At 40.3% G+C, this 26120-nt stretch overlaps 1 protein-coding gene and 1 long non-coding RNA gene across 2 annotated transcripts in view; one reads left to right on the top strand and one right to left on the bottom strand.

The window, feature by feature from the left end:
• Positions 1-12243, top strand: part of SPRYD7 (SPRY domain containing 7) — an 18051-nt gene extending 5808 nt beyond the window's left edge. The window contains exons 4-5 of the mRNA XM_072783214.1: positions 6166-6268; positions 9749-12243. Coding sequence (XP_072639315.1) covers positions 6166-6268; positions 9749-9846 — 201 coding nt within the window. The 3' untranslated portion in view covers positions 9847-12243. The remainder of the gene's footprint in view (positions 1-6165; positions 6269-9748) is intronic.
• On the bottom strand, positions 8529-26120 carry LOC140608218 (uncharacterized). The gene is made up of 5 exons (XR_012010242.1): positions 25855-26120; positions 24251-24450; positions 23522-23626; positions 18448-19094; positions 8529-15047 (listed from the first exon to the last, which is right to left on the bottom strand). It is a non-coding gene; the product is annotated as an uncharacterized lncRNA (long non-coding RNA).

Raw genomic sequence — 26120 nt, 5'->3', positions numbered from 1 at the left:
GAGAGTAAGGATTTCATTTTTTCAAACCAGTGGGTCTCAGCGGTGGGCTTAAAGTATTCAGTAAACCATGTGGTGTTCTCCAGGCTTTGTTGTTCCGTTTATAGAGCACACAGCGTAGAAACACGTCGGTCTTCAGGGCCCTGGGATTTTTGGAATGGACAGTGAGTGTTGGCTGCAACTTAAAGTCACCAGCTGCATAGCCCCCAGTAGGAGGATCAGCCTGCCCTTTGAAGCCAGGCCTGGACCTCTCCTGTCTAGCTCTGAAGATCCTAGATGGCATCTTCTTCCCGTGTAAGGCCGTTCCATCTGCCCTGGCGATCTGGTGTCCAGCGCAGCCACCTTCCCTTGGCGAGGTCCCCGGGATGACTTGCCGCAGCTTCTGCTCAGCACGGGCTGCTTTACCTTGCGCTTTTGTGTTATCGAAATGGCCTCTTGCCTTAAACTTCATGAACCGACTTCTTCTCGCTTCCACCTTTTCTTCTGCAGCTTCCTCTCTCAGCCTTCATGGAATTGAAGGGAGTTCACTGGTTCAGGCTTTGGGTTGAGGGAATATTATGGCTGAGGCGATCTAAGCAGACCACCAAAATTTCTCCACATCAGCAGTCAGGCTGTTCCGCCTTCTTACTATTTGTGTGTTCGCTGGAGTAGCACTTTTAATTTTCTTCAAGAACTTTTCCTTTGGGGATCCCTGGGTGGCGCAGCGGTTTGGCGCCTGCCTTTGGCCCAGGGCACGATCCTGGAGACCTGGGATCGAATCCCACGTCGGGCTCCCAGTGCATGGAGCCTGCTTCTCCCTCTGCCTATGTCTCTGCCTCTCTCTCTTTCTCTCTCTGTGACTATCATAAATAAATAAAAATTAAAAAAAAAAAAAAACTTTTCCTTTGTAGTCACAGCTTAGCTACTTTGTTTGGTACAAGAGGCCTAGCTTTTGGCCTGTCTTGGCTTCCTACAGGCTTTCCTCACTGAGCTTGGTATTTCTGAATTTTGATGTAAAGTGAGATGCACGTGACTTCTTTTCGCTAGAACACTTACAGGTCATTGTAGGGATATTAACTGGCCCAACTTCAATATTGTGTCTAAGGGAATAAGGAAGCCGGAGGAGAGGGGGGAGACGGGAACAGTCAGTCACTGAAGCAGTTAAAACCCACACATACATCCATCAAGTTTATGGTCTCATATGGGTGTGGTTTGTGGCACCCCAAAACAGTTGTAATAGTAGCATCAAAGATCGCTGAACACAGATCACCTTAACAAATACAATAGTGCAAAAGTTTGAAATATTGCAAGAACTACCAAAATGTGACCTAGAGACTTGAAGTGAGCAAACGCTGTTAGAAAAACGGCACCAATAGACTTGGTTAACACATGGTTACCACAAACCTTCAATTTGTAAAAAACACACTATCTGTGAAGCACAATAAAACAAAGTATAAAAAAAATGTATGCCTCTATTTAATTTATGAACTTCTCTTAAAGAATTTCAGCATTTTACTAGGAGTATTAATCCTCATTAAACTTAATCTTATTAAATTTCTTCACTTTGAGAACTTTTCAAAGAGGGACCCCGTGGGTGGCTCTGTGGTAGAACATCTGCCTTTGGCTTAAGTCGTGATCCCAGGGTTCTGGGATCAAATCCCACATTGGCCTCCCTGCATGGAGCCTGCTTCTCCCTCTGCCTGTGTCTCTGACTCTCTCTGTATCTCATGAATAAATAAATAAAATCTTAAAAAAAAAAAAAAACTCTTCAAACAATAGGACTTAATCCTAAGACCTCTCTATTTTTATTCCCAACTAGATATATTTAAGTCTTTACCAAAGCCACCCTGTTGAAAATGAAATCCGGAGATCCCTTTCTGCTTTCCCTGTTACTTCTTACATGGCATTATCCAAGAACCTTACACACTGGGTGTGGGCTATCAGCTCTTGATTGAGAAGAGAATCCTCGGCTCCCCTTCAGCAAAGGTGCCCTTATACATAGAGCCTTGCGTTCCTGGCTCTGGTACCAACTTGAAAGAAATCTATGTAATGAAGGAAAGTTTCTAATGATAAGACAACACAGGGTAAATCCAGGTTTTTGAATTGAGGAAATATACAGCATTTTGGTGAGAAGGAAGACACATGTGGAAATTAAGATTTTTAACTGTGGTCTGATCTTTCATTTTTCTTAAAGGTTTATTTTACAGAAAGAGTGGGGGAAAGGGGCAGAGGGAAGGGGAAAGAGAGACTCTCAAGCAGACTCCTGCTGAGCACAAAACCCAGTGTGGGGCTCAATCCCATGATCCTGAGATCATGACCTGAGCCAGAAATCAAGAGTTGGACAGCTAACCAGCTGAGCCACCCAGGTGCCCCTGATCTTTCATTTCTTTTCTGCAATTAAAAAAATACAAAGAACGTTTAGTTTGCATTTTTTTTTTTTTTTTTTAGAGAGGGAGAGAGAGAGAATCTTAAGCAGACTCCATGCCTAGCATAGAGCCTGACTCAGGCCCCATGTCACAGCCCTGAGATTATGACCTGAGCCAAAATCAAGACTTGGACACTTAACTGACTGAGCCACCCAGGTGCCCCTAGTTTTTTTAAATAGGTAAATTATTGAAAGATTTTTAGGAGAAAAAAAAGGAAATTGTTTTAGGAGACAAAAGACATAAACCATTTATAAAATCTGCTTTTCTCTGTTCTTCTTTTTAAATAGTTGGTTTTGTATTTGTAGATCATTGCCAGATGTCCGTAATACGGAACACCCTTACTCAAATGGATATTTCTTGAAAGAGAATCTTGAAGTCAGGTCGATGCTATCAACCTGTTTACACTAAGATGAAATTCAAACATAAGCAAGGATAATCAGTAACAAATGTTTGTCTTTGTTGGTGTGTTGAACTTCTACCGTGTGTTATTCTTGCCTTCCTATCTCATTTGTTGAGATTACTGATACCACAAATTGACAGATTTAAGAATGTCATTTTTAGTCTGTCAGCTTTATTAAATTAGACTTTGAGTTCTCATACCCATTCTGATAAAAGGAGGACTTTAAAAAAGGTGAAATATATGCAGAATCAAGAAAAGTAAAACATTACCTTACCATATTACCTTCATCTGCCTAGTTCGGACATTTGAGAACAAATTTCACCAAATTGCTGACAGTGGCATAGGAAAAATAGGATGGATTTAAGACAGTGAAAACACTCCCATATGTGTAACATTTCAGTCATATACCATTCTCTGAGGAGAAATCAAGAAAAATAAGCTTTCAACATCCGACCAAATGATTATATTCATGCGATAGTCCTACAGTGCCCACAGGGCCTGCTACAGCACGAGGAAGGTATACCTGGCTTGGGAGTGTAGGTGAAGAAATGTAATGAGATTAGGTTTAATGAGGATCAATACTTTTTTCCTTTTATATATAGTCTTGGAAAGTGGAAATCATTCTAAAATTGTACTTTTTGGTTCAATTTAGAGAAGTTTTATAAACATTCTTTGTAATGATAATGGCAAACACTTCTCTAGCATTTATTATGGGCAGGCACTGTTTTAAATGCCTAGCAAGGATTAAATTGTTTAATCCTCATAATGATTCTATACACTCTCTAGTATTATTACCATCATTTTACAGATTAGGAGAAGTAACCTCTTCTGCGGAGGGATCCTGGGTTAAAATACAGGCGTCGTAATTACAGAGCCTGTTCACTGAATATGCAATTATTGATAAATGCCTTGAACACATTAGATTATTTGGTATCATTATGGTGGAGTGAAACCTGGTTTCTAAATCATATAAAGGACTAAGTTAGAAATACTTGGGCTGAACTCTGCTCATAGTACTTAGTACTCCTATCCTTTCCCACTTGTTTCTTTGGTTTTAGGATTTTGCCCTCAGCTGCAGGTTTGGGCAACTAAAGCTTGCTTGCTTGCAGTAGGTTATGCTGCCACCAGGTGGTGGAGGCCGCCTGGATTATGCGGCTGATTACGCGGCTGCTCCAAACTGAGAGGTACCCCATGACATGTTCCTATAAAGAAGGAACACATTGTTTCTACGTAATTCTGTTTTCATTACAAAAAGAAATCCCAGCCACCAGTTAGCTTTATTATTATATTTAAATAATAAACTAAATGAAACAGAAACAATCTGTCTTGATATTTTTTGACTACTAACAAATTTTTATTTAACCCTGGCTAAGATTTGAGGTTTTTTTTTTTTTTTTTTAAGATTTATTTATTTTAGAGAGCATGCATGAGTGAGGGGGGCAGGGCAGAGGGAGAAAATCTTCAAGCAGACTCGCTGCTGAGCGCAGAGGTAGGCCCCAGGACCCGAGAGATCAGGCCCTGAGCAGAAGCCAAGAGGCCTGACTGAACACCCAGCTGCCCCAGGAGAACCTTTAATAGCGCTTAGTACGTGGACTCGCCTGGGACTTGGTTGTTTTAACTAGAAAGTGCGGGAGGCAGGCTAGATCATCTGTACGATCTTTTTCTAGCTCTATAAAGTTTTTTTTTTTTTTTTTTTAATTTTTATTTATTTATGATAGTCACAGAGAGAGAAAGAGAGAGAGGCAGAGACATAGGTAGAGGGAGAAGCAGGCTCCATGCACCGGAAGCCCGATGTGGGATTCAATCCCGAGTCTCCAGGATCGCGCCCTGGGCCAAAGGCAGGCGCCAAACCGCTGCGCCACCCAGGGATCCCTAGCTCTATAAAGTTTTTAAGTTGATATAGTATATCCACAGTCAGAAATCCCTGGAGTGGTCTTTTTGGTCTATGATGATTTTGCAGTTGAAAGATCTCTGCTGTTCTGCATTCTTCAAAGCTCTCCTCCTGCCAGCTCTTAGGAGCTATGGCATCAAGCATTAAAGAGAGGCAGGATGGTGCGCCACCAGAGTAAGTATGCTGCGTGGGTGTAAATCCCAGGCCTGCCACTTCCCAGCTCTGTGGTCTTACGTAAGTTACTAAACCTTTTTGTGCTTTAGCTACTTCATCTGTAAAATGGGGATAATATAATAATACCCATTTTGTGAGGACTAAATGATTAAATATGAAATACTTAGAATGGTGCTTGGTTCATAATACAGGCATTAAAAGTGTTTTTCAGCATTTTATTAGTAATAGCCGTTTATTATTAGTCTTTTTCACCATCAGTAACATACAGATGTAGAGAGTGATCTATTTTTATTCCACCTTTTTTTTCCCCTACTCTTTTGAGTTATTTTTCTGTTTTCAACTTGATGTATTCCATTATATAAACACTTTATTTATTTATTTTTTATATATAAACACTTTACCTTGGTAATGGATTTGAAGTGCTTGAAAGCAAGGTAAAGAGATACGGAAATGTATTTCATTTCAGAAATAAGTTGTATCGGGAAGCCTGGGTGGCTCAGCAGTGGAGCGTCTGCCTTGGGCTCAAGGCGTGATCCCGGGGTCCTGGGATCGAGTCTGCATCGGGCTCCCCACAGGGAGCCTGCTTCTCCTATGTCTTTGCCTCTTTCTGTGTGTCTCTCATGAATAAATAAATAAAATTTTAAAAAGAAAAAGTTATATGAAGATACTTTTTCACAGTTTGAGAACAGTGACAAGTAGTAAGCCCTAATGCAGAAAAATTCATTGTTTTTCCCCCTATCTACAGAATTAAGATAAAATTCTGTTTTTTGTGTATGAGTTTTAAGGGTCTCTCTCTGAAGGTGCCGGGGCGGGGGGTACAGTCAGGTAAGTGGCCAGCTCTGGTTTCGGCTCAGGTCATGGTCTCACGGTTGTGAAATCCAGCCCAGCCTTGGGCTTTGTGCTCAAGGGGGACTCTGCTCCTGTCTCTCTCTCTCAAATAAGTAAATAAATCTTTAAAAAAAAGATCTCTCTGTACGCGGTCGGCAGTACTTCTATCATCTTAATATTCAGATTATAAAATTAAGATTATCTAAATATAATACCAGACATCAAACTGTTCTCATTTGTTTTACCTCTTGGAACTTTACCTGACTTCCCACCACATAATCACCACTGATTTTTTTTTTTTTTTTTGGTCTCAGTTCAAGTAGAACTCTACCAATTTGTAAACCCTTAATGAAAACTGTTGTGACACTAATTACTTTTTCCATGATTTTCAGTGAGTGCTTTCTGACTATTTAGACTTTTTATGTGAAACATTTATATTTTTACTTTGTAATATTTTCTTTCCTTCCTAGGGTATTACATATGACCATGTAGAACTAAATGTATATTTGAATGGAAAAAATATGCATTGTCCAGCATCAGGTATACGAGGGACAGTGTATCCAGTTGTTTATGGTAAGCTAAAATATTTCTAAATATTACTGTATATTAACTTTTACTTGACATTTTCACTAACTTTATAACTATCATTCAAAAATCTGGACAAGTTAATAAGGACCTTTCTTTATATGAAATGTACTCAGTAGGGTATCAGAATCCCACTTTGCAGAACTAAGGAAGTTTTTCTTCTGATGTATAAAAATTTTTTTTCCCAAATACAATGATCATACTTTAAATATGCAATAGCCATACTCCCTTTTTTAAATCATATAGTCTTATATTCTAGAAAGTTCCAAAAAGCTTTGATTTTACAAAGCTCTTTCTGCCAGTATTAGGGAGATTTAGATGACCGAAAATATAGTTGTAAAAAATATTGTGGAACTAAGGATGGGAATTTTATGTAGATTGAGCATTAGTTACCTTTGTAAAATTACCTGTTAAAATTCTTCTGAGAGAAATTGTGACTTAGAATAGTTTCATATTAGTTGTTTCGCTTTTGATGGTTATCTGTATGTCTGTACTATAGTTTTGCTCAAGTGAGTCCTGCCCAAGAATTGGGTTACTAAAGAGAGGATTCTATACCATTTATTAACTTTAATTTTTATTATAGAAAAATTCAAATGTTTATAGAAGTAAAGAGAATAGTATGCTGAACCCTCATGTACCCATCACCCAACTTCAAATAGTTATCAGCCTGGAGCCAGTCAGGTTTCATCTACCCCCTAATGCTAATACTCCTTCTGTTCTTCATCTTTCCACCTTAGATTATTTTGAAGCAAATGCCAGACATTTTATCATTTTATTCATAAGAATATTTCATATGTATCTCTAAAAAATCAGGTATCTTTCTTTATTTAAAAAACCAAACATAAGCACAGTGCCTTTATTCCTCTATTCTGCTTTATTTTTTATGTTACCAACTTTAAATCAACAGGTGTATGATTTTTCTGCCTATGACCTTAATAGATATAAAAATATTTTCTCATTTAATCACTTTAAGTTCTTAGATTTGAGGGACGCCTGGGTGGCTCAGTGGTTGAGCATCTGCCTCCAGCTTAGGGCATAATCCCAGGTCCTGGGATCGAGTCCCACATCTGACTCCCCGCAGGGAGGCAGGGAGCCTGCTTCTCCCTTTGCCTGTGTCTCTGCCTCTTTCTGTGATTCTCATGAATAAAGAAATAAAATTTTCAAAATAAATAAATAAATAAATAAATAAATAAATAAATAAATAAATAAATAAATAAAAATTTTTTGAAGTTCTTAGATTTGAGCCATAAATAGAAACCGATTAATTTTATAGTAATTTACTAGAAAGGTAGCAGCATTAGAATGACAGGCTGGATGTCAAAAAGTATATAAATAACAAATATAAATATTTAATAACATAATAACAACCAAAGCTTATGCTTTACTTTTTAGTTTTCATTAGTCTTTTCTCCCCAAAATTACTTTTCAGTGATTTTACGGTCTTTGCATATAAAAGTGTATTTTTAAGTTTGATTTTAGTTAGTTTCTTTACCATATTGGATAAACCTAAAAGCAATTCCTTTATCTACTTACATGGAAATGTAGCTTAGTATTCTAAATAATATTGTCTGGAAAAAGTATTCTAAATAATATAGTCTGGAAAATGAAATTTAAAAGTACACAAATGAATGTAGCAAATACAATTTTATTCCATATTGTTTCTTTGATTGAGCATAATTTTAATGTAGTAAAGCTATGGATAGTAAATTACATAGAGTAAAGCATATTTTATAAATTGGCATTGATATATCAGTTAAATTAACCCAAATATTTTAATAATCTGATAATATCAGAGAGAAAAATAAAACTTAAGGAGCGCCTGGCCAGCTTACTCAGTAGAGCATCTGACTCTTGATCTCAGGGTGGTGAGTTCAAGCCCTATATTGGGTGTAAAGATTACTTTAAAAATAAATAAAAATAAAACTTAAATTTAATTATCCTTTGTCCTCTATCCCATGCCTAATCCTAGATCCATCCATTCATTTTGTCAGTTCTTATACTATGGAGAGAAAAGGCTTTATCACACTGAAAGAAAAGTGTCCTTACAAAGTTATGCCTTCCAGCCTAAGCTCTCAGCATTTGTGGCAGTTCTTTTACATTTGTGCACCTTCTAGACCTTCACCATACTTCTTGAATTCCCTCCTCAGTCTCCACAGATGACCTTACCTTCTACTTTATAAAGAAACAGGCTGTCAGTAGTGAACTCTCCCTTCCCACCCCTGCCCTCCTGAAGCTTTTCTGGATCAGATACAGCCTCGCCTTCTTTCTGTCCCATCTTAGATGAGGTGGTTTCCTTCATGTTAGAAACACTATAGTCTAGATCTCTAGGATTCATACCCCTTTGTCGGTTATTTCACTCATACCTCAAGTCAGGAACCTGTCTCTCCAGTGCCTGTAAACATTCTATGAGTCATCCTTATCCCTCAAACCCTTCCTAAATTCACTAGCCCTTGGTTCGACTTCTCTATGTGGCTATATTAGCAGTGGCTACAACACTTGGTGTGTCGTTCAGTTGTTCTTCAACCCACCACTTCACCCAAAGTACCCTTCATAAAATCTCTAGTGGCTTGATGAATGTCAAGTCCAGTACTTTTCTCTGCATTTCTTATGCAATGTAAAATTATATTTAGTCATGTGCATTAAACATTTGTGCAGTTTAACATGTAGCTCTGAAGTAAACACTCATGTCATTACCAGAGTCAACATATTCATCACCCCAAAAAGTTCCCTCCTGTTCTCGTGTAATCCTTCCTGCTCCCCTCTCTCCACCACCGCCCCAGGCTTACACTGATCTGCTTTCACTACAGACTATCTGAATCATAAAGTTTGTATTCTTTTTATACATGGCTTCTCTCGGCATAATTATTTTAAGATTGATCCATGTTGTAGCATGTATCCATAATTCATTCATTTTTATTGCCGAGTAGCACATATAGTTCATCGTGTGCTTATATTGTAATTTGTTTTTCCCTTTGCCTGTTTGTGGGTATCTCAGTTGTTTCCAGTCTGGGGCCATTACCAAGAAAGCTGCTGTGAATATTCATGTACAAGTTTTGTGTAAGACGCTACCACTAGGGGAAGCTGGATGAAGGCCACAGGGAACTCTATTATTTTTGCAACCTTTTTTGAATCTATAATTTTATCAAAATAAAATAATTTTTAAAAAGTAATACATCTTGATGTATAAAACAAAATACAGAGGCAAATAAGGAAAAATTAAAAGTACTCATATTCACACTAATTATCAGTAATATTTTAATGGATCTCCTTTTTAGTGTTTTAATTTTATTTTTCATTGTGGTTATTTCTACCTAATGGGATTATGTTTTGTAACCTGGGGAGCAGATGTATCTATTCTTTTTGCCTGTTAATATTATGGTATTATGAAAATAGTTTATTTTATAATTATGCATTCTTGCGATTTAAGCTGTTAGCTTCTAATTTCTTTCTTTCTTTTTCTGTCTTTAGTTGATGACAGTGCAATTTTGGATTGCCAGTTCAGTGAATTTTATCATACTCCTCCACCTGGTTTTGAAAAAATATTATTTGAACAGCAGATCTTCTGAATGTATTTGTTTTTGAAACTTGTGTTTCTGCACTTTTAAAAGTGTTTACCATTTAATAAAGCTTTACCTGACCTGTAGATGAAAATATATTCTTAAAAATATGCTTGTTAATGTTGTTTAAGAAACCAATGTATTCAAGATACCATCTGGAAGTTGTGATTTAAAATATTTTTGTTTTGTGAGATAAAATCAGCATTTGGGGCAGTTTATTTAATTCTTATTTAAATATAACTATGGGTTTGATTAACAGTATTAAGTGGAAATATGTATATACATATTTAAAAGGGATCTTTCTTACATAAAATAATTTGTTTTTATAATAGAGATGTAGAGTTGGGTGGGTTTTTCTCATTCTGAAATTTAGACCTCATCAACTATTTTAAGTCTGCCGTCTAAGATTTTGTGTCTGTGTTGTCTTTTATATAGAGTGTAACAAAGTGAGAAAATATACATTATTGGCAACTTCTTTTTTGGTGGTTTATTTACTGTAAATCGTACCACTTTTCTTAAACTTTAAATTGTTTACTTTGTATGTCATTGCTTTAAATTTGCTTTGTGAAAGGAGGTAAATGTTTCAGTAACTGTCAGAGCGTTTTGTTGAAGACCATCATGCTGTGTTATTTCAGTACCAGAGTAAGTCATGGTTGATGGGCGATGTATACACTGGCAGACATTTAGAATAGTATGATGCTTTAAACTTAAATGTAAATGAGATTATTCTTTTAAGAACTTTTATTTAAATGTGTGTTTTTCTGTAAGAAATAATAAAACGATAGTAATTAAGTAATACTTAGTACTATATTAAATACATGTTCTTCCTGTTTTGTAATTATATGTTAAGTTCGTTTCATCCTGATTATTTCAGAAGTTCAGAGATAAGTGAAATGCTCTCCGTGACCCTGAGCCTTTGTCGAGTCCTCAGTAGAGATTCCTTCAGTACCCTACTAACTTGAACTAATTCATTGTACACACGCTGGTACAGTCTCCACTTCTAGCAAGTATGCCAAGGATGTGGACGTTTCACTCCTTTGTCAACAGAGAGCAGTATGTTGTACTAGAAAACCACGGGACTTAGAATCAGTTATCTGAATTGTAATTTTGCCACCTAATCCCATTACCTTCTCAGCTGAGTTCCTTAGCTTCCCTGAGCTCAGCTTCCTCATTTATAAAAGATACTCATACCTGCTCGATAAGATTCTATAAGTAAATAAGGTAATATATGTAAAACACTTGAATCACCATAGGCACTTAATAAGTGTAGCTTCCTTGTTGACCCTTAAAACAGTGGGTTTCATAGTGTTGTCAGACTAGCAGCCTCAGCAACACTTGGGAACTTGTTAGAAACACATATTCTCAGGCCCCACCCCAGACCCACTGAATCAGAGACCGTGGGGATTAGCACCCTGGAGTCTGTGGTTGAACGAGTCTTTCAGGTGATTCTAATACATGCTAAAGTTTGAGAACCACTGTTGGGGAGAGAATGGTTGACTACTATAAGTTTTCTAAAATTCTAAGACTATTTTTGACCTATAGGCAAGAGAATCCTGCAGTGTTTGTTTATTTGGTAGATAAAAATGCAACAATATGCTTTGAAAACATAAGTATACTTGAGTAAGTTTATTGACGTAAAACCCAGATTTACCTCTGAAGATACATAATTGAAATAACTATATTATTTATGCGTTTTTGTCTGACTTTCTGTCCTAGTAATCTTAATTTGTAAAGAACATGCTTACTTTGGAAAGCAAATTAAAATGACTACTGTTTGCTGTCTTTATAATGTTATCTACCTCTTAGTTACCCTTTCTTTTTTTTAAGCTAGCTTTTTAAAATCATCATTTTCTTTACTCAATACTATTTTTCTGTCTCTAGTCATATGGAATAGGGACAATACTAAAAATGATATATGAATTACGTCCATGGCAATGGTTTGATGAAGTCTAGATGTGTTTTTAATCTGTAGGTATTTAAGTCCTGTTAGGAAAATTATCTTCCTAAAACTATGACCTCAGTCTAATCTTAAAGAAGACATCAAATTCCAGTACAGGAGCAACCTACAAAATACTTGAACAGTACTCCTCCAAACTATCAAGGTCATCAAAAAAGAAAGAGAAAAAGAAACTGTCATACCCAAGGAACTGAGCCCAACGGGACACAACAAGTAAACGTAATGTGGGATCCAGGAACAGAAAAAAGATACTAGGTAAAAACTAAGGATATATGAATAAACTATGGATTTTAATAATAAAGTATCAATATTCATTTATTAATTGTAACAAATGTATCCTGTGTACGATGTTAATGGAGAAACTGGGAGAGGGCATATATGGAAATTCTGTACTACTCAGTTTTCCTGTAATTCTAAACTATTCTAAGAAATAAAACCTTAAAAAATTACACTGATGGGGCACCTGGCTGGTCAGAAGAGTATGCGATCTTGATCTGAGGGTCTGGAGTTTGAGCCCCACGTTGGGTGTAGAGATTAAATAAAAGAAATTACATTGAGCTAGGAGAAATTTAAAAATAAAGCCTTTCATGAAGCCATCATGAAGAACATTAGTATAAACCCATAGCTTAAATATTTAATGATAGCCAAATACAGGCCTAGATGGGACATAAAACACAGCATTTGTTCCTGGCTGAAGAGACAATGTCCAATGTCTTGATTCTGTATATTGTAAAAATATGTTCATACTAGTGCAATTTATCATAGTTACACTGAAAATTATTACTCATATCAATGATTTAAATATCACAAATGATTTATAATGTTAGATATGTGAAACAATGAGAATCTTTTACATATTAAAAGCCAGAAAAAGTAGATTTGGCTTTTAGTTGCCTTAGGCTCATTCGTTAAGATAATTTTTTTTTTTTAAAGATTTTATTTATTTATTCATGAGAGAGAGAGAGGCAGAGACACAGGCAGAGGGAGAAGCAGGCTCCATGCCAGGAGCCCGATGCGGGACTCAATCCCGAGACCCCAGGGTCATGCCCTGAGCCAAAGGCAGTGCGAAACTGCTGAGCCACTCAGGGGTCCCTCATTAAGCTAATTTGAACATATTTTCAACTTGGATTACGGACTATTATACATTAACTTTGGAATGATATAAAACATAATTTGACCTAGGGCTTTTCTAAATCATTAACAAAAACAGACATGCATAACATTGTTGCTCAGATCTTTAATTGTATGTTTATTTTCTAATATAAGTCTAGTTATGGACAGCAAAAGTGTTAGCTAGAAATGCAAGTGAGATCTTGGACAAGTCTTGATAAAATACCTTAAATCAATGACTTCTAGATAATGCAAAAGATCTAGATATGACTGAGAAGAAATCTGTCATCAAAACTCTAGATAATTTCCCTGTACACAGATAAAACCAAACATAGTGCTCAGAAATGGAATATAATCAACTACCACTTATATTAATTTGCATTAATTGTGCAACCTGGCAGGCAGATACTGTTGGGAGCTAATTGGGCCGTTTGTGGGAATGAGTGGAAACATAATAGAATCAATTAACTATTGTTCTTGCATGTACTGAATAAGATAGGAGATTCCCTTTCAACTTGCTCTTTTAAAGTAACTGGGACGAAATTATTCAAACAGTGGGTACAAAGAGGATAATGTTAAATATGATGAGCTAACATAAATGAAACCACGTACCATCCAAGAGTTCTATAGAAACTTAAAGAGGAAACTCTCCCAGTATTGGCTAAATTGTGTAATACGTAGTCACATAGGAACCATTACAATGTAGTCATCCAACAACTATCATCCATGTGCTGTGTTTCATAAATACTTAAGTCTCTGCCCTCAAGGAGCTCTGCTAATCGCAGTTAATAAGTATGGCTCTAGAATACCCAAGATAGATTGATGAATGGTACAAAAAAAAAAAAACGTTATTAAACATTTCTGTGTTTAATATGAACCATTAAATGCTAGAGTCTAGGAAAAAGTAATATATATACATACATATATATGTGTGTATATATACCTATATATAATATCCTGGAAATAAGATTACTGGGCATTATGTCTTTTATTAATAAAGTTACCTGGTAAATTACTAGTTGATGTCGTGCCAGGCGCCAGCGTAACCCTGACCCCCGGACCCAGGAAAGTAATAGTGCCCGTGAAGCCACATGTGGATAGACCAGTTCTGGCAAACGCTGCATGTTTTTAAAGGACAGCGACAAACCAGTGGGGGCTACCAGGCTGCCAAGGGTCCGCTGACCCCACGGATGAGTGAATGACGATGGGAATGTTAGAAAATAATTCACTGGGCTGTTGAAACCACAGTGACTAGTGAAATGCTGATCATTGTAAGAAGGAAACTAGAGGGCGGCTCGGTTGGTTAAGTGGTTAAACATCTGCCTTCGGCGCAGGTCACCATCTCCGGATCCTGGGATCAAGCCCCGAGTCGGGCTCCCTCTGCCCCTTCCCCTGCTCACATGCGTGTGCTCTCTCTCTCAAATGAATGGATAAAATCTTTTTTTTTTTTTTTTAAGGGAGACTAGAAATAAAGCCAAAAAATTCTGTAGATTCATGTGTGTGATTCTCACAAATGTATTTCAGGAAGGCAGTCATAGGTGTGTTTCAGATCCTCGATCATTCACTTGAAAAATAAAAAGGGGAGTAGATTATTCTCTGTTGCCCTGGAGGCAGAAGTGTTTGGAAGGTTCGGGAAGCCGGCTGCAGTTCCAGCTGGGCGGGAGCTGTCCTATCAGGTCACCACTGAAGTCGCCGCCTTGCAAAGAAATGGGCTTCTGGTCCCTGGAATCGTTGTGACATTTGTTTTAAAGATGGAGGTTTTTTAAAACTGAGAGATGGTGGGCCAACAGATCGGGGACAAATGCCATTGGAAAAGATCCTTTGTCACAGTTCCCAAGAGGAAAGGGCACCCGGGCTGCCCGGGGACACACAGGGAGGCATCGGGTTAGGTCAGGACAGCATCATGTGAATTCTGCAGGTTCGTGGGTGAGTCATCTGTGTAGCTGCAAATGGCAAGATTTCATTCTTTTTTTTTTTTTTTTTTTTTATGGCTGGAGAATATTCCATTGTATATATAATGTCTGTGCCCCACATCTTTATCCATTCATCTACCGATGGACGCCTCGGCCGCTTCCGTAGTTTAGCTGTTGGTCACGCACCGATTATTTAAAAACGACCGCTGATTCAGGTCGGATCGATAAGCCTTGGAATAAAATATGGATCCAATATGTTAACATTCAAATGTATCTGAATCGATTTTACTGGCCGTTAAAAATTGGCCATTTGGTATTTCGAGGCGATGTAGAGTTTAAGCTTTTCTGCTGCCCTGTGTGTCGTCAACAGTGTCTCCCTACGTGCGTTTCAGAGAACAGCAGTTCTAGAGGGTGTTGGTGGAAGGGGTTCAAGGGCAACTGCTTTGGGAACCATGTCTACTTGCTGCAGAGCCCCGGGCCCCGGGCAAGCGCGGCCTCGGTCTTCACTGCAGTGAGCACGGGGGTGGGGGGTGGGGGGGCAGCGGGGTGGGGGGGTGGGGGGTGGCAGCGGGGTGGGGGGGAGGTGTTGAGCAGTGTCAGCAGGCCCCGCGGCTGAGAGGCCTTGGTCGGCGGGCTGCGCCCTAGGGTGACCGGGCCAGGGGAGCGCCGCATCGGGGAGCTGGGGTGGCCGGGGCCGCGCCCTAGGGTGACCGGGGCAGGGGAGCACCGCATCAGGGAGCTGGGGCTCCGGGCTGGTGGGGTGAAGGCAGCTCGCCGCAGGTGGGGCGCCAGTGCCAAGGCATCGGGGACACCGCAGACAGAGCTGGGTTACTGCACGGCCTGGGTTGCCGTCCCGGGGGCGCCGCGGCGAGGCCAGACTAGATGTTTTCTGGGGCTGTGATTGGGATCCATTCGGCCTGTTGCCCCGTGTCCTCACGAGTGACACTGACGACAAAGCAGTGGGAGACACGGCAGCTGCAGGGAGCGAGGCCGGTTTGTCCTGTGAAGCTCCTGTTCCTTCTGGAGCCGGGAGAGGCCGCCGAGGTTTACTGGGGGACGTAGCCCTAGCTCGGCCCTTGCACGGTTTCGGGAGTGAACAAGTGACTTAAAAGGGGTGAACAAAGGCCTGTGAGGTTTGGGGGCAAACAGACGAAAGGCCGCGGGTCGCGTGGCCTGTGGAGCGTTTCAGCTCAGCCAGAGCCCGAGGCTCCGGGGCACCGCACCTGCCAGCACGGGGCTTGCGGGGAGAGGGAAGCTGGCGAGCGGCCCAGGGGACGAAGCTCGCCCGGGGCCCTCGCGCCCGGCCAGGATTACCGCCTGCTTCCGGCGAGGCGGGTCGAAGGGAGCCCCGGTGACCCCGAGGGGTGACCCCGAGGGGCCGCCGCTCGCCACGAGGGCCTGCGGGCTGGGAGCCAAGGCCCGAACAAAACGCACCAAGCCTGGAGCCAGGGTGGGCGTGGGTGGGCCGGCCCCGCGGGCGCCCACTGGGCATCCGATTGCTGGGTGCCGGCAATTAAAGCAGAACCTTAAGTACCCAGAGGCGGGACAACTTCCCGCTGATGCCGTGGGAGCCGTGGGTCCATGTGGGTCCACCCACGCCGGGGTGGTGCAGGAGGGCGAGCTTAAGCCACAAGACATCCTGGAGGTCATTCGTGCAAACCCTCACCTCACGCTTGGACAGGGTAGCCAAGAGCCATTAGGTGTCCCAGCCACGGTGACACCGTTAGCAGAATCCGCGTAACCAACATCCGTGGAGTGACACAGCGCCCTGTCAGCCGCTGTACCAAGTTCATTCTACCGGGGGTCCCCGAGGGGCTCAGCAGTTGAGCACCGGCCTTCGGCCCAGGGCCTGATCCTGGAGACCCGGGATCGAGTCCCGAGTCGGGCTCCCTGCGTGGAGCCTGCTTCTCCCCCTGCCTGGGTCTCTCTCTCTCTCTCTCTCTCTCTCTCTGTCTTTCATGAATAAATAAATAAAATCTTTAAAAAAAGTTCATTCTTCCTTGGCGTGGGGCTAGATAAATCCATTAACAATTTCTAGAGGTTTCTAAAGGAATGTTTGCTTGTTTTTAATTTAAATTCAGCTTGCCAACACATAACACCCAGTGCTCATCCCCTCAAGCGCCCTCCTTAGCACCCCTCAAGGGTTCTTGGTGGAAACTGGACATTTCGGGAGGTGAGGCTTCTAGCACTGACCGCGTGGAAGAGGCCTTTGCAGTCCTCGAGACACACCCTCGTCACATGAGACAAAGGCCAGGATAATCGACCTAAGGTCGATTCACATTTGATTACGCTAGTTCCACGGTCAGTACCTGTAGAGCTGTCGGAAACGATGAGATGAACCCCTGCCTTTGGGGATGATCTGGGTGACAGCTCTCCACGAGCACAGGTAGTGGTTCGCCCACTCTCATCCCTGGGTCGCCTGTGGACACGGAGGCGTGGCCTCCAAGACAGGTAACCAGGCAGCATCTGATCTTTCTCCTCGTGTTATATTCTTGTAATTAGATGGGATATGTCCCCTGAAGCTTGGAAAACCCACAGTCCTGTAATGAAGTCTGCTAAGACTTAGCTTCCGTGCACCTCCTGGAAGGAATATGACACTATATGTTAACTAGAATTTAGGTAAAAAAATTGAAAAGGAAAACATGTAAATTGCTTCAGGTACTATAGACATTTTCACAATATTTGTTATTCCAATCCATGCACATGAAATATCTTTCCATTTGTGTCATCTTCAGTTCCTTTCATCAGTTTTTTTAGGTTTATTTATTTTTAGCAATCTCTGCACCCAACATGGGACTCTAACTCATGATCCCAAGATCAAGAATCTCGCGCTCTTCAAACTGAGCCAGTCAGGCACCCCTTGCATTAATGTCTTAGAGTACAGATCTTTCACCTGTTTGGTTGCATTTATCTCAGGCATTTTATTATTTTTGGTGCAACTTTAAATGAGATTGTTTTCCTAATTTCTCTTTCTGCTGCATTGTTATTAGTGTATAGAAATGCAGTGGGTTTCTGTTCATTAGTGTCCTATGACTTTACTGGAGTCATGTATCAGTTCTAGTAGTTTTTCCTTGGAATCTTCAGGGTTTTCTATATATAGAGTCATGTCACCTGCAAATAGTGAGAGTTTTACCTCTTCCTTACCAATTTAGATGCCTTTTATTTCTTTTTGTTGATTGCTGTGGCTAGGATTTCCAGTATTGTGTTAAATAGTTATGGTGAGAGCAACATCCTCCTCTTGTTCCTGACCTTAGGGGAAAAGCTCTCAGTTTTCTACCATTGAGTATGATGTTAATTGTGGGTTTTTATTTTTTTTATTTTTAAAAAGATTTTATATATTCATGAGAAACAGAGAGAAAGAGGCAGAGACATAGGCAGAGGGAGAAGCAGGGTCCATGCAGGGAGCCCAACGTGGGACTCGATCCCAGGTTCCCAGGATCATGCCCTAGGCCAGAGGCAGCGCTAAACCACTGAGCCACCCAGGCTGCCCAACTGTGGGTTGTTATTATGTTGAGGTGTATTTTCTCTAAATCCACTTTGTTGAGTTTTTTTTTTTTTTTATCATGGAATGGATTTTGTACTTTGCTAAATGTGTTTTCTGTGTCTAGGAGATAATCATACGGTTCTTACCTTTTCTCTTATTGATGTGGTGTATCACATTGATCCATTTGCAAGTATTGAGCCATCCTTGCATTCTAGGAACAAATCTCACGATTGTGGTGAATGATTTTTTTAGTATATTGTTGGGTTCAGTTTGCTGATATTTTGTTGAGGATTTTTGCATCTATATTCAGGGCTATTGGTCATAGTTCTCTTTTTTGGTGATATCTTTATCTGGTTTTGGAATCAAGATAATGCTGGCCTCATCAGATGAATTTGGAAGTTTTTCTTCCTCTTCTATTTTTTGGAAAAGTTTGAGAAGAAAAGGTATTAACCTCTCTTTAAACATTTGGTAGATTTCACCTGTGAAGCCATCTGGTCCTGGACTTTTATTTGTTGGGAGTTGTTTTTTTTTTTTTTTTTTTTTTGTGGGTATTTTTGTTTTTTGTCTTTTTTTTTTTTTTTTTTTTAATACTGATTCAATTTCATTGCTGGTAATTGGTCTGTTCAAATTTTCTATTTCTTCCTGCTTCAGTTTTGGTAGGTTCTGTTCCTAGGAATAGTATCCATTGTTCAATTTGTTGGCATATAATTCTTCATAATATTCTCTTATAATCCTTTGCATTTCTGTGGTGTCATTAACCAGCATATTTATTTGAAGAACTTTTTTGTTCCTTCTGCAAAATAAGATTTTTTTAGAAGCAGTGATTCAAAAATCTTTTTACCACAAAAAAATGGAAAATATAAAGACTTAAAGCCCACAAAAGGCAGCTCTATACAAGCACAATTTCTTGATTAATTATTGTAAAAACTCTACCATTGCTTTAATTATCTGAATGACTGCTTCAATCTTCATTACATATTATTTAAGAATGACTACTGATTCAGGTCTGATAGATATGCCTTGGAATAAAATATGGATCCAATATGTTAATACAAATGTATTTCAATCAATTTTACTGGCCATTAAAAATTGGCCATTTGGTATTTCGAGGTAAAGCATAGTTAAGCTTTTCTACTGACCTATATGTGGTTAACATAGTGTTTCCCAAAGTGCGTTTCAGAGAACAGCAGTTCTAGAGGATGTTAGTAGACAATTGTGCAAAAATGGTTCAAGGGCCAACTGCTTTAGGAAGTATGTCTGTTTACTACAGAGCTTTAGAGAACCAGCTTGTGACCAAGAGAGGGAGACAGAATACATATAATATTACCTAAACACTTAATCCAGGAACTCCTTTTCTTAGGAACAGGGTGTGGTACAATACTTTGGCCAATACTCATCTAGTGAGTTCAGGTTATTTAGGAAGAAAATTGAAAGTTGATTGTAAGTATAAATGTTATAACTCGCTTCTGCGTTTCAGAGGGACCACAAAAGAAGATAAAATGCATAGCGCTTCATGTCCAGGCACTGTTCTAAGAACCTGACTTGCATTTCCTTCTTTAACGTTCAGAACAACCTTCTGAGGTAGTTACAATCACCGTCATTTTATAGATGCAGAAACTGTCCAAGTTCCTGTGGCCACGATGTGGCACAAGGAGGATTCAGCCCCATTCTTCATAACTGTTCCACTATCTGGCATTTCTAGGAGCAGGTATAGGTCTAACCTTCCTGAACCTGTCTGATATTGCACCAGTGTTAACAGGTTTAATTATTGTTGCTTTTTAGAATGTTCTCTCGTCTTTGTAGGGCTTTTCCCCGCTCTGTACTCTTTTTTTCCTTGATTCCCATAGCTATTATCATTTGTTTCTTTTTCTAGATAACCTACAGAGTAATATGTTATGTTCCAAAAATAAAACAAAAATTTTATTGGGGCTTTCATTTTGTTAAAACTCTAAGTTAATATGAGAAAAATTGCCATTTTATGATACTCAGTCTTTCTGTTCATTAACATGATTGCCTTCCAGTCTTCTTTCAGTCTTGCATCTTCTCGGGGAAGTAGTTCTTTTCAAGTGCATTTTAAGTGACTCAGACTCTGTTTAGGGACATTTGGGGTAGGGATCTCTCTTCCAAAACTATCTCGGTCCCATAATGCGGCCCCCTCACCTTTGGCCCCTTTCTTCATCCCATGCTGTAGCTCCTAACTGTGCCTTCTCTTCTCTACTCCTTGACAGAATTTGAAGCCTTATTCTACTATTTAATGATGATATTTATGTTTATTTATTTATCCCCAGAAATCCTCCAGCAAGACTGGACCACTTAGCACCTTCCTTTTACCTCTACCAGTCACCTAGGGCAGATCTCATTTTCCCCTTGCCCCCTCCCTGTTTCACCCCCCATTTCAGGACATTACTGACTCCTCCCTACCCCAGGGCTCCACTGTTGTTGGAACGCTGCCCCCATTCACATCCTGGCCCTGCGCATCCCTTTGGAGGTTTCCTTTCCCTTTCCTTCCCTCACCAAACCAGACAAGGGCTGTGACCTAAATAACACTGCCTCCCCAGCTTCTACCCGGCCTGGGGAATTTCAACAGATGTTTGATCTCTTCCCCTCAAGTCCTGATGACAGAGATGGTGCGATTGGCTTTACAAAATAAAATAATACTTTGTGTTCATCTTTCTCCACTCTCAAAAAGATCATGACTACCACTTAATTTTTATCCCAACACACATAAAGCACAAGGTATACTTGTAGCAAAGCAGGAAGGAGGGTGGTGGTGGCCAAGCAACAGAAGCAAGGTAGCAGTTCATTTGTACTTATATTGAGAAGTTGATTGTTCATAATTCAGGAAATGGCTATGTCCCTAATGCGTTATCAGAACATTATCATTTTACTTAAATATGTGAGGTTTTAAACTTTATAGACTCCTAAGTATGGTTTTATTTTGTTTCAGGATGGTTCTGGAGATTTCTGTTAGAATTTCTTCTAACAGAATTTCTTCTGTTTTTCTCCAACAGAATACTTCTCTCATCTGACGGTTAAATCCAATGAACTAAATAAAGGATTTCTGGCTTCTTCCATGTCCATCTATCTGTAAGAATATAATCATTGTTGACATTTATTGACTGGGCTAAGCATTGCAAGGAGATATAAAAAGAGACACGTGGTTCTTTTCCTTTAAGAGCTGACATTTGTGGTGCGGAGGGGTGGGGAGGACTCCAACAGAGAGCTCCTAAATAATTTTTTCAGCCTCTGCTTAGAAACCCAGCTCCAGAAAGTGCATGGAAGGGAAGCTTTTTATTTATTTATTTATTTTTGATAGAGAGAGAGAGGCAGAGACATAGGCAGAGGGAGAAGCAGGCTCCATGCACCGGTAGCCCGACGTGGGAATCGATCCTGGGTCTCCAGGATCGCGCCCTGGGCCAAAGGCAGGCGCTAAACCACTGCGCCACCCAGGGATCCAGAAGGGAAGCTTTTCAAGCAGGCTTTTCATAAGGAAACAGAAAAACCTCAAGAAAAAGTTCCCTCAATTAATACAATTGTATTAATTAATTAATTAGCCTCACTGAGTCATAGGCTAAATGGAGGGAAACCAAATAATCAATTTACCATCAGTGTAGAGAGTAAAGAAACTTAGTATGGAAATGAGGGGGTGAGTCCTTTGTCTTATCTACAAAGAAGAGATTGGATGCTTCGGCATCTTTATCCACCTGTTATTTCAAGGTTTATAAAATAAATCACCATCGTCTCTCCCCTCATACCACTGCAGTTGTCTTCTGACCAGGTGTCATACCTGTTCCTGCCCAGTGAGCAAACAAATGAATATCTGCTGGGTCTCTTAAACCTTCAATTCAATCTATTGATTAAAATATGTACTTGGTTCAACCTGATTAAGAAAAGTGGACATGATTCTGGTTATTACCAGAAAGAAACATTTCCATGAATTTGTTTCGGCTGGCCTGACCACTAGCTTTTGCTGGGTCTCTCCCATGGCAGTATCAGGCGCTGGGCTGGCCCTGGGTTTATAAGTAGCTTGATAAGAAGTAACGTTCTCTGCCTCTGAGTTGCTTACAGAGACATTGGAACTAGAGACTTGAAAAGAGATCATTATGGTGTGATGGTACAAGGAAAGTATGATGGGGACACAGTGGGAAGCTGTTACCTTTTTCTTTCTTGAGGTGGGAGGAGGAATAGAACGGGGTTTTGAGAGATAAACATTCCAAGTGGAGGAAACAATGTACACAGTCACCAGGCCTGGTCGGGGAAAAAGGCATCAACAGAGGAATATCAAAGGGCAGCTGAATCCAGCTGTGAAGGGTCTTACATTCCAGGCTAAGAAAATTATCCTTTATTTTATGGGTGAGGAGCTAAAGGAGGATTTTTACACAAGGGTAATTTAGTAATTCTAGCAGCAGGTGTTTTGGAGTAGAGTAAGAGTAGAGGCAGAGAGACCAACGGGAGGCTATGGCCAAGGTCCTGGAGATGTTAATGGTCTAAGTCAGTGCCTTAACTCCTAGAAAGTGAAGGGAACAATAACAGGGTCTGCAGTCTACTTTATTAATTCACTAAAAGAAAGATTTGCTTTCCTTAGCTTCCAAGAACACTCTCAATTAATTAATGTAATCAGCCATCAGAGAAATGCAAATCAAAACAACAATGAGATATGACTTCATACCCAAAGACAGATAATAACAAGTGTTAGCAAAGGCATGGAGAAAGTGGAACCCTCATACACTGTTAGTGGGAATGTAAAATGGTGCACTACTTTGGAAAAGTATGGCTGTTCCTCAAAAGGTTAACATAGAATTAACATCTGACCCAGCAGATCCATTCCTAGGTATATATCCAAGAGAAATTGAAAACATGTGCATGCAAAAAAACTTACACATGAATATCCAAAGCCACGTTATTCATAAGAGTCAAAAAAGTGGAAACCACCCAAAGGTCAATGTCTTAGTCGGTTTGGGCTGCTTTAACAAATTACCATAGACTGAGTGTTTTTTTTTTTAAGGTTTTTTACTTATTTATTCATGATAGTCACACAGAGAGAGAGAGAGAGGCAGAGACACAGGCAGAGGGAGAAGCAGGCTCCATGCAGGGAGCCCGATGTGGGATTCGATCCAGGGTCTCCAGGATCGCGCCCTGGGCCAAAGGCAGGCGCCAAACCGCTGCACCACCCAGGGATCCCAGACTGAGTGTTTTAAACAACCGAAACTTATTTCTCACCGTTCTGGAGTCTGGGAAGTCCAAAGTCATGGTTGGACTCTGACGAGAATCCTCTACTTGGTTTACAGTTAGTCGGTCATCTTCTCATTACATCCTCCTAGAGGACTGAGAGAGGAAGGAAGCTCTTCTATGTCTCTTTTTATAAGGACAATAATCCTATCAAGAGAACTCCACCCTCATGACTTAATTACCCACCAAGGGCCCCACCTCCAAACACCATCACATTGTAGATTAGTCTTCCACATATGAATTTGGGGGGAACACAAGCATTTAGTCCATAGCAGTCCATAAGCTGATGAACGAATAAATAAATGAAGAATATTACTTGGCAACATGCTACAACATGGATGAACCTTGAAAACATTACACTAAGTGAAAGAAGCCAGTCAGTCACCAAAGACTGCACACTGTAGGATTTCATTTATATGAAATGTCCAGAGTAGGCAAGTCTACAGAGACAGGTAGATTAGCGGTTGCCTGGGGTTGGAGAGGAAATGAGGGGTGACTGCTAAAGGGAATGTTTCTTTCTGGCAGGATGCAAATATTCTAAAATAGATTGTGCTGATGATTGCACGACTCTGTAAATAAACTCAAAACCATTGAATTGTATACTTTAAATAAGAGATATGGTATATGAATTAGATCTCAATGAAGTTGTTATCAAAAAAGGATAAAAATGTCACACACTGATTATGGAAAGAGAGAAAATATAAGTAAAACTGATATAACCTTCTTCACCAATCTGCAATATGAAACAGCCTATCTCTTCTCTCTCCAGATGATCACGCCATCTCTTTTGAGACCATGCTTTCCAAACTGATGCATGTAGAGGGGCAGTCCTTCCCAATGCCAAGAGAGAGCATGAGAGACCCAAGCCACCACTCCTCCGTGCTCCTGCTCCTAAAGCTGGATCCACGGAGTTAGGGGTCCTGGGGAGGAAGACCACAGAGGTAAAATGCCATTTTCATCACATAATATCAAGGTTGGGTACTATCAACATCACTTGTCACCGTTGATGTTGATCGTGGTCACTTTGCTGCAGTAGTGTTTGTCAGGTTACTCGCTATAAAGTTACTCTTCCCTGCTGCACCCCGACCCTTTCCATACTGTACTCTTTGGAAGGAATTCACTATGCACAGCCCGCACTTAGAGAGTGGGGAGTTATGTTCCACCTCCTTGTGGGCAGAATAGATTTGGAATTCTTCTGCGTGGGAGATATGTTCATTCTCCCTCCGTTAGTGAAGGTTCTTCTGAAAAACAGAACCAATAGATGATAGATGATAGATAGATAGATAGATAGATGATAGGATATAAAGATATGCATCTTTATAGGGATATCTACATCTTTATAGGGATATCCCTTTATAGAGAAAGGGTATAAAGATATGCATATAGATAAACAGAGAGAAAGGGACAGATTATGAGGAATTGGCAATTATGGAGGTTGGTGAGTCCCAAGATCTGCAAGGTGAGATGGCAAACGAGACCCAGGAGACCTGATGGTACAGTTCTAGTCTGAATCTGAAGGCCTGAGAACAAGGAAAAGCTAATGTTTCAGTCTGAGACTAAAGACAAGAAAAAGCCTATATCCCAGTTCAAAGGCTGTCAGATAGAAAGAGCTCTCTCTTACGTGGAGGAAGGTCCACCTTCAACTGTTTCAATGAATATCTCCTACATTAGGGAACACAACCTGATTTACTCAGCCTACAATCTGAACGTTAACTTCATCTGAAAACACCTTCATAGAAACAACCAGAATAAATTCTAACCAAATATGTAAGCACCTCATGGCCCGGCAAGTCGACACATATAATTAACCATCACAAGTCCACACCTTGTATATGTGGCACCCGTGTGCACCTCCTTCAACCATACTTAATCTCCAAATAAAGACAATAGCAAAATCATGATCCCACCTAGCATGATGCAACGATCTTGCCTACGGCTGACAACACACTAACCCCTTACTCAGAAGAGGACACAAAGTCCTTGAGTAACGTTGACTCTTCTCCTGACATATCCTGTAACTTAACAACTCATAAAATTTATACTCCTTGTTTCTACAACTGGTCACATGGTTATAGCTGATATTTATGACTACCTTCCTCCACCACCCGTTCTGTATTCCTTTCACCCTCAACAAGCACCTCAGCTGGTCGTGGTTCTTTTATTTTTTTTTTTAATTTATTTTTTATTGGTGTTCAATTTACTAACATACAGAATAACACCCGGTGCCCGTCACCCATTCACTCCCAACCCCCACCCTCCTCCCCTTCTACCACCCCTAGTTCGTTTCCCAGAGTTAGCAGTCTTTACTGGTCGTGGTTCTTTACCTGATGGAGTGACCCAAACCTTCATTCCTGAAGAATCTGTGCCATTAATAGTCCAGCCTGGATTGGGTTGTAGATTTCCATTTACCTCAATCATAGGACACGGTAATACTAAGAGACACCCTAAGAGATCTCCTGCATGCCAGATACTCTCTTCCTTACATTCAGTATGGAGTCGCAATCCAATTTCCCCTCGGTAGCCAATGTCAGTCACCCCAGGCAGCACAATAGCTCCCTTCTTTGCTTGTTGACTCAGAGGCATGCGGAGC

Source organism: Canis lupus, chromosome 17 (genome assembly GCF_048164855.1).
Source record: "Canis lupus baileyi chromosome 17, mCanLup2.hap1, whole genome shotgun sequence".
NCBI classification, from domain to species: domain Eukaryota; kingdom Metazoa; phylum Chordata; class Mammalia; order Carnivora; family Canidae; genus Canis; species Canis lupus.
The sequence above is the reverse complement of the archived record's forward strand: the minus strand, read 5'-3'. Positions and strand labels throughout refer to the sequence as shown.